At 41.4% G+C, this 9,399-nt stretch overlaps 1 protein-coding gene and 1 non-coding gene across 2 annotated transcripts; one reads left to right on the top strand and one right to left on the bottom strand.

The window, feature by feature from the left end:
• Positions 1-1,505: 1,505 nt before the first annotated feature.
• LOC130512143 (small nucleolar RNA R71) lies at positions 1,506-1,612 on the bottom strand. Its single transcript, XR_008945704.1, has one exon. It is a non-coding gene; the product is annotated as a small nucleolar RNA R71 (small nucleolar RNA).
• A 1,172-nt stretch (positions 1,613-2,784) lies between these two features.
• Positions 2,785-3,513, top strand: LOC108850719 (uncharacterized). The gene has a single exon (XM_018624201.2). It carries the CDS (start codon positions 2,785-2,787, stop codon positions 3,511-3,513), a length of 729 nt encoding a protein of 242 aa, XP_018479703.2.
• The last annotated feature ends 5,886 nt before the right edge of the window (positions 3,514-9,399 follow it).

Below are 9,399 nucleotides of genomic sequence, written 5' to 3'. Positions count from 1 at the left end.
AAGATCTTGAACTCCCTTTTTATCTTACTCATTACTCTTTATGTTCCTTATTTCATCTTAAGTTTTATTCAAACATTCATGACTTTGTCTCTCATGAATATGTCTGAGTAAACCTAATTGTTAGATTTAGGTTTCTCATAAAGGTGGATCATGTGATGAGATTGTGACAATTGTTAGGGTGATTAAATTAGTTCTTTCACTTTAGTTATTCTTTATACTAGATTTAGGATTGATCACCCTTAAATCTAGATCCTAGGATTGAAGAGATAACCAACTGTATACTCTCAATACCCTGAAACAAACTAAAGTGATCTAACTGACTAGACACATGCGAAAGGTGGTCTAGATCATTAGAGAACGTGCTCAACCAAATCGATAATGCTTGCTAGAATTACCATCGATCGATACAACCATCGTTGTAGCGATCGATTGTTTGAAAGGTGTATCGATCGATTAGACGAAAGTCGTATCGATCGACTCTTTTCCGAGATCAACAACCGACAGTTGAGATCCGGGATCTAGTCAAAAGAGACCCTACTGGTCGTACCAATTGATTGAGTTCAAAGGACTAAAGCCCTAATGTCACTTTCAAACTGCATAAGTTCATACCTGAGAAATACCCGAATCTAGCTATTTTCCTCATTTAGAAACAACCCTCATTTCAGTTACTCAACAACTTACTTGTTCACTTTAATATTTACTGCTTTAAAACACATAAAACCTTAAGTCTATCTTTATTTCTAATTAATTGAACCTTCAAGTAATCATAGAGTCCTTGTGGATTCGATCCCTAAGTACTACATCTGAACCTCTTATTTGAGAGAGTAATTCACTTTTAGGGCAATTTGAGTGATATGAAATTTGGCGCCGTTGCCGGGAACCCTTTCTTATTACTTTTAGATTTAATTTAGGATTTAGCATAGACTTTGTTACTTTTGCTAATTTTTCTATTCTTTTGTTTTTCAACATCCGGAATCTTATCGATCGATACCACCCAGCCGGAAGCAGGTAAGTACCCTCTTACCGATGCTGATAATGAGAAAGTAGTCCAAACTGAACTAATAGGTCAATCAAGCAACACTTCTAGGCAAACTAATGAAAAACAGGGGACTGAAATCCCTGTTAAGTCAAACTCTACCTTAAACATAGGTAAAGAAATTAAATTGCCCTTGCAAGACTACTTAAACCCCGATAGGACCTATTCCAATAGGTCCACTATCAGAATACCTGACGACGTCACCTCGAAAACTAAGTTTAATGTTGATTATTATAATATGGTGCGTCGAAACCCTTTTAAAGGATCTTCTTTAGAACATCCACAAGACCACATCGAAGGTCTAGAGGAATTAATTCCAGACAAGTACATTCGTTGCAGACTTTTTCCATTTTCACTAGAAGGGGGAGCCTTAAGATGGCTAAACTGTCTACCAAAAGGATCCCTGACTAGCTGGAAAGAGATTAGAAATGTCTTCCTTAAGCAATTCTTCGACGATACTCGTTACTGGGAAGTGAGGAGGCGAATCTCTACCTTCCGTCAAAATCCTCAGGAATCATTCAAAAACGCATGGGGAAGATTCAAGAGTTACGAACTCGAATGCCCCCACCATGGTTATCCAGAGCCACAATTTCTTAAGATCTTTTACAAAGGTGTTATTCTGAGCTATAAGACAACGCTTGATACATCAAGCGAAGGGAATTTCGTTACTAGAAATCCTATGGAAGCAAGACGCCTAATCGAAAACATGGCAACAGGAAGATCCCATGAAGAGATGAATGAAGAAAAAGAAAAAGCTATAATCTCAATAGAAAATACTGAGTTAGCTGAGATAAAAAAATTCTATAAATTCGCTTCACTCCCTTCTGACAGATCGAAACCCACCTAACCTGTGCCAGTACTACAATAAAACTCCTCCTATATCAGATGATGAGCTCGACTTTATAGAAGAATTATATACTACTGATCCTCATTCTGTGTTTAACGTCGATAGCTTTACACGAGACTATGAAATCTGTATGCAGTCTCGTACTGGGAGAGAAAAGTACAATCTCAAACAAGCTCTTACAGGAAACCGTAAAATGAAGTCTGAATTCAACGGGAAAATAAACAGCGTTTACGGTAAACTAAATCAGGAGATGGATTCATTAATTGAACACTTACGGGGAATGGAAGACCAAATTGCTAACCTTGCAACTACTCTAAAAAGAGAGACATGCCGTCTTCCTGGAAGGACCGATGCTAACCCTGGGAAAAACGCCAGGCATATGCCGTGATGTTACGAAGCGGAAAACGCCTTGAAACGAATGCCGGAGAAGATGCCAACAATAAAAAATTCATCGATAACGCAGGAAAGAGCAATTCCAACCCCATGGAGCTTCTTGACAATGACTCGACTCAGGAACATCAGAACAAAGGAAAAACTCTTCAAATAAAAAGAATCAGGGAAAAACTATAGACTTAGAAAAAGAGAAGATGCCGAAATCGAAGTCGATCATCTGGACGAACCAAATGTCGATCGATCCTCTAGGGAGGAAAACGATCGACTGTCTGGCGGCACCAACGATTGCAATACACAATCTACCGGAACTGAAAGAGTCTATAGAACTCCTCCCCCATTTCCTCCAAACAAACCGCAAACTAAGAAGGCATTGGAACATGCAATCTGCAAAAAGGCCTTCGACAAAATCACTCTCGAGATGTCTCTCAGTGACGCCCTTAAGATAGCCCCCTCTGTGAAAAAATACGTAAAAGATATGATATCCTCGAGTGGAGAACAAAGCGTTATGATGGTGTCCGAGGAAGTAAGTGCGATGATACAAGGAGAAACTTCAATCAAAAGGACTGACCCTGGTAGTTTTGTCCTAGATTGCAAGATACAAAACGCACGTTTTCCTCGATCTCTTTGTGATCTTGGCTCTAGTGTAAACCTCATGCCATACTCTGTGGCAGTTTCACTAGGTTATAATGTATTCGTTCCAACGCCTATCACGTTAGTTCTAGCTGATCGTTCTATTAGGGTACCTGAAGGAATCCTCGTAGATGTACCAGTCAAAATTGATGATTGCTTCATACCAACAGATTTCGTTGTACTAAAATATAAACAAGTGCTGAAAGACCCCCTTATTTTGGGTCGACCCTTTTTGGCCACAGCAGGAGCAATCATAGATGTTAAAGGAGGAAAGATTAATTTAAATGTCGGAGATATATCAATGAACTTTGACATGGAAAAGCTAGTCAAACGTCCTCTGATTGACGATCACGCCTTTTACACAGAAGAAGTTTCTGAACCAGAAAAAGAATACCTTATGGATATATGTGCTGATAGTTCATCAGAAGACACATTCACTCCTGATGAACAAGGAATTCTGAACATAGATAGCAGAACAAAAGATTATGCGAATCTTATGGACGCAAGCATCGGAATTGCAAATGAAGAAAATGATGATTCTAAAATCATTACGGATCAATACCTTAGGGAAACTATTGATCGATCATCTTCTTCATCGACCAACTAGACTAAAGAAAAAGCACCCAAGGTTGAACTGAAACCACTTCCAACTGGCCTGAAATATGCATTCCTTTGCGATAAATCATATCCCGTCATTGTTAACGCTAATCTCACGAATGGAGAGCTTGCACTTCTTTTAAACAAACTGCGTAAGTATCGGAGAGCGATCGGGTATTCTCTCGATGATATTCCCGGGATAGCTCCTGACCTTTGCATGCACCGCATCCACCTTGAAGAAGATGCAAAAACATCTATAGAGCAGCAATAGAGACTAAATCCAAACCTAAAAGAGTTAGTGAAAAATGAAATAATTAAACTTTTGGATGCTGGAGTTATATATCCTATTTCAGACAGTAAATGGGTAAGCCCTGTGCATGTTGTACCAAAGAAAGGTGGGATCACAGTGGTTAAAAATGATAAAGATGAACTTATCCCTACACGCACTGTCACTGGACATCGAATATGTATTGATTACAGGAAACTGAATGCTGCTACTAGAAAAGACCATTTTCACTTACCTTTCATCGATCAAATGCTCGAAAGACTGGCCAACGATAAATATTATTGTTTTCTTGACGAATATTCGGGATTTTTCCAGATACCGATACATCCTGAAGATCAAGAAAAGACAACGTTTACTTGTCCTTACGGAACATTTGCATATCACAGAATGCCATTTGGACTATGTAACGCACCAGCCACTTTCCAACGTTGCATGATGTCAATATTCACAGATATGATCGAAGATTTCATGGAAGTCTTTATGGACGATTTTTCGGTTTACGGATCAAGTTTTAAGGATTGCCTAGACAACTTGTGCAAGGTATTGGAAAGATGCGAAGAAAATAATCTTGTCCTAAACTGGGGAAAATGTCATTTCATGGTAAACGATGGTATAGTCCTTGGACATAAAGTTTCCGCAGCTGGAATAGAAGTAGACAAAGCTAAAATTGAAGTAATGACTGGTCTACCGGCTCCCACAAACGTTAGAGACATAAGAAGTTTCCTTGGACATGCCGGATTTTACAGACGATTCATACAAGATTTCAGTAAAATTGCTAGACCTCTGAATAATCTTTTGTGCAAAGAAGTTAAATTCGATTTTACACCAGAATGCAATGAAGGTTTCGAAGCACTCAAGAAGTCTCTTATAACTGCCCCAGTCGTACAACCCCCGGATTGGAATCTCCCTTTCGAGATTATGTGCGATGCGAGTGATTTCGCAGTTGGAGCAGTTCCAGGACAACGAAAAGATAAGAAGCTGCACGCTATCTACTATGCGAGTCGCACACTCGACGAAGCGCAACGGAATTACTCTACCACAGAAAAAGAGTTACTAGCAGTGGTTTATGCTTTCGAAAAATTCCGCCAATACTTAGTTGGAGCACATGTTATAGTCCACACTGATCATGCTGCCATCAAATATTCAATGCAGAAGAAAGATGCTAAACCAAGACTCATAAGATGGATCTTACTACTCCAAGAATTCGATATCGAGATCAAAGATAAAAGAGGAGTAGACAACGGTGTCGCTGATCATCTTTCCAGGATTCGAATTGAGGATAAAGTTCATATACACGATTTCTTTCCTACAGAGAATATCGCTCTTTTGGACACGTCATTCATAGGTCACATATCGCTCATATCTGACGGATTACTGGATGAATCAAATGACAAATTGACAACCGACACTACTGATGCAAGATCAATCCTATCCATCAGCGACGGAACATCAACAGAAGTTATTGACATACCAGTTAAGGTTGCTTGTAATGCTTTGAATCATAATATATCTGATGTCTCTCTACAAGAAGCAAATGCGATTGGACGGAACATCAAAGATCGACCCTGGTATGCCGATATAGTCAACTATTTAGCCGCTGATTTTGAACCAGAAAATTTAAAAGGTTATGAAAGAAAAAAATTCTTTCTTGAAGTTCAGAGATACCATTGGGATGAGCCCTATCTCTACAAGCACTGTTCTGACGGCATATATAGAAGATGCGTCTCTGAAGTTGAAATTCCGAACATTATTTACCAATGTCATAGCTCTGATTACGCAGGACATTTCGCCACTTTTAGAACAGTTTCCAAAATTCTCCAAGCAGGATTTTGGTGGCTAACAACATTTCGCGATGTTCATGCTCATATAGCACAATGCGACAGATGTCAGAGGAGAGGAAAAATAAGCAAGAGACATGAGATGGAACAAAACTTTATCTTGGAAGTAGAAGTGTTCGACTGTTGGGAAATAGATTTTATGGGTCCTTTCCCATCTTCTTATGGCAACAAATATATCCTGGTCGCTGTAGACTACGTTTCAAAATGGGTTGAGGCAGTTGCTTCTCCAACAAATGATGCATCTGTAGTTATCAAAATTTTCAAGAGCATTATCTTCCCAAGATTTGGAGTTCCCAGAATAGTCATTAGTGACGGTGGATCACACTTCATCAACAAAGTTTTCGACCGACTACTTGAGAAGAATGGTGTCCACCATCGAGTGGCTACACCTTATCACCCACAAACCAGTGGACAAGTGGAAGTTGCAAACCGACAAATCAAGGAAATCTTGGAGAAGACTGTCCGAATAGACAGGAAAGATTGGTCTCGCAAACTAGACAATGCCTTATGGGCATATCGGACCGCTTACAAAACACCACTGGGAACGACACCCTTTCACTTACTTTATGGAAAATCATGCCATTTACCAGTTGAATTGGAGCACAAGGCAGCCTGGGCAACCAAATTACTAAATTTTGAAATTAAGCCAGCTGCCCAGAGACGTCTAATTCAGCTCAACGAGCTCGATGAAATACGACACTTGGCATATGAAAATTCGAAGTTATACAAGGAACGAACAAAAGCTTATCACGATAAGAAGATCATATCTAGACACTTTGAATCGAATGATTAAGTTCTCCTATATAACTCCAGATTAAACCTTTTCCCTGGAAAACTAAGATCTCGTTGGTCAGGACCTTTTACCATCAAGGAAGTAAAACCTTTCGGAGCACTAACGATCATTAGTGAAGAAGGCGACGAGTTCACAGTAAACGGGCAGCGAGTAAAACATTATTGGGCCAAACCACCAGATATAAAGCCCCTTCCGCTGCTACCGCCCGGTGATAACTAAATACAGTTATCCTAAGTCGAGCTAAAGACTTTAAACTAAGCGCTGAATGGGAGGCAACCCATTTTTCTTTTTATTTTTAATTCATTTTTCATTTAATATTTTCATCCTTATTTTAACTTTTATTTTCAATTTTATTTTCATTTTTATTTATATTTATTTTTACTTAATTCATTTAGTTAGAAATTTTAATCATTAGTTAGTGACATTTACATTATTTTCAAAGCATTCACTTTCGCATATGCATAAAAATCGATCGATATCAACCAAGTTGTATCGATCGACACGGGGATGTCGAGGCAACTTCTCATTTAACTCGACATCCGCCTCTTCTTCCCTTATTTCGCAAACCCTAGTCGAATCTTAAAACTCCTTTTTCTCTCTCGTTTCTTGACGATTTCCATTGATTCTTTGCCCAAAACCACTTAACTTCAAGTCCTCCATCTGTTTCCATTAGAATTTCTCTCATTCTCCAAGGTATTGGTCCAAAAATCTCTTTGGATTGAAACCCTAGGGTTTGGGTTTTGAATTGGGTGAAATCGGGTTGATTTGGTGCAATTCTAGGTTGTTTTAGATGTTTTAACTGTTTATCTAAGTGCTAGGATAGTTTGTTTTGCTCAAATCCTCTCTTTCGATTCGTTTTTCGTGTGAACTGTTGATTTGCAGGTTTCGCGAGTCGCTATCGATCGACACAGACTTTGTCCTGTCGATCGATTTTCGATTTTCTGATGAACACTGATTTGATCTATCGATCGACACACACGATTGTGCATCGGTCGATATGACTCTTTTTTCGCGAACCAACACTAACTTACTCGTTCTACTTTTCTTTTCAGATGAGCACAGATTCGGACACTGAGAGAGAGAGGAGGACGAAGAGGAGGAGCGATCCCGCTGGCCCTTCAAACCGCCGGCAACCACGAGTCCCGCGGGACGACGAGAGGCCTCCATGGCCACGTGATGATAAGACTCCCATCCCGTACACAGAGGGTCAAAACTTCGCGGACCCAAGGGCGGTCATCTCCAGCAACGAGTGTCTCGAGAGAGAGCTCACCGAGCAGTGGGATGACTACGACAGCTTGCACTACAACACATGGCTCGACGTCGACATCAAGCCTACACGCTTCATTGACCCGGAGGTCACACACAAGATTCGGATCCAGGATGATCTGTACGCGATGATTGCTCAGCTCGGCTTGGGCACCATAGCCATGCACGCCTACGACCTCCACGTCCCGTTAGTGCGCCAATTCATGGCCTCTGTCCGTCTCACTTACCGCCACGACGGTCCTAAGATAGCGGGCGACGACGTTCTCTCTTTCTTTGCTAGAGGGAAGAGATACTCTATCACCATCCCCCAGCTCTGCGGCATTTTCGGTTTTGAGGAGGATGCTACATCTTGCAGATTCTCGCCTCTCCCAGGTGCGAGTGACTTCTGGAAGATCATAGGCACGGGCAGCTGGAGCGGCTCAGCGACTCAGTCCGACGTTCGTCACCCGACGCTCCGCTACTTCCTACGGGCTATTGCCAACACTCTGTTGTGCAAGATGGAGCCCAACAAGGTGCGCCTACATGATCTCTCACTTCTCTTCCCAGCGGTGAACGGACTGGTCGATCTCTCTCACCTCGATACTGCGGGACTGGTAGTCCCCAACCTTGGAGCTCTCTTCGCCGAGCATCTGATCTCACTGAAGAAGAAACCCTTCTCGGGTTCGGGTAGGAAGAAGGAGAGTGTGGGTAGTCTTCTAACACCGATCTTTGAGTTATGTGGTGTCCGTCGGGACAGGAGTACCGCAGACCGCCGCCATCTCTTCATGGACGAGCAGCACCTGATGAACTGCGTCTGGCTCAAGGAGAGCCTTCTCTGGTTTTTGAGGATTGACCACCGCTACCGTATGCTTCAGCTCCCGCACGCATCACTCACTGACTTCGACCAGCAGGTCGAGAGGATCCGGTTCAGGCCCGACGACGAGTTCCTACTGGATCTCACCACCGAGTCTCGCCAGGTACCGATGGAGCGTGGTGTTGGAGGATCGCAGGCAAGACCCGCAGTTCCCCTTCTTGACTTCCCGGACATACCTGACGTCCCGATGCCTGAGGCAGACTTTCAGAGGACGGTCGTGAGTGTTCTTCGAGCCATCTGGGCTAGAGTCACGCGACCACCATGTGCGAGCAGGAGGAGTGTCAGAGCAGCAGACCCAAGACCATCTCACCAGTACCAGCAGGAGGAGGACGAGGAGGCCACCGACTAGCCTTCTTATCTCTTCTCTTTATCTTTCAGACTTTTTTATTTTTATGTTTATGTTTCGGATTTGCAGGATTTATGTTTTAAACTTATCTATGCTTTATGCTTTTGCACTATTTCGTATGTTTAATTTTCTTTGTGTTTGGACTGACAACAGAGCTAACTTGAGAGACAAGCTAGACGAGTGAGTGAGTTCTGTGCTAACACATAATCACACATTCTGTCTTCACCTGTCGATCGATACCATCTCCGGTAAATCGATCGACGGGAAAGACAGAAAGGTACGACACTTTGCTTCATTATCTACACTTCTAACTTTTTCTATTTATATCTCTCCTACTTATTATTACAACGAGACGGTGTAATTTAAGTCTGGGGGAGAATGTTACTAACATTTATCTTATCATCTATTTTTCAAAAATAAAATTGTTTTTCGAGTCAGAAAGGAAATATAAATTTTTATTAATGATTTTCTAAACCACTCTTTGGCACTACTCTAGACCTATTAACCACAGATT

The sequence above is a fragment of the Raphanus sativus genome, chromosome 4 (genome assembly GCF_000801105.2).
Source record: "Raphanus sativus cultivar WK10039 chromosome 4, ASM80110v3, whole genome shotgun sequence".
Classification (NCBI taxonomy): domain Eukaryota; kingdom Viridiplantae; phylum Streptophyta; class Magnoliopsida; order Brassicales; family Brassicaceae; genus Raphanus; species Raphanus sativus.
Note: the sequence above shows the minus strand (reverse complement) of the source record. Positions and strands in the feature narration are given on the sequence as shown.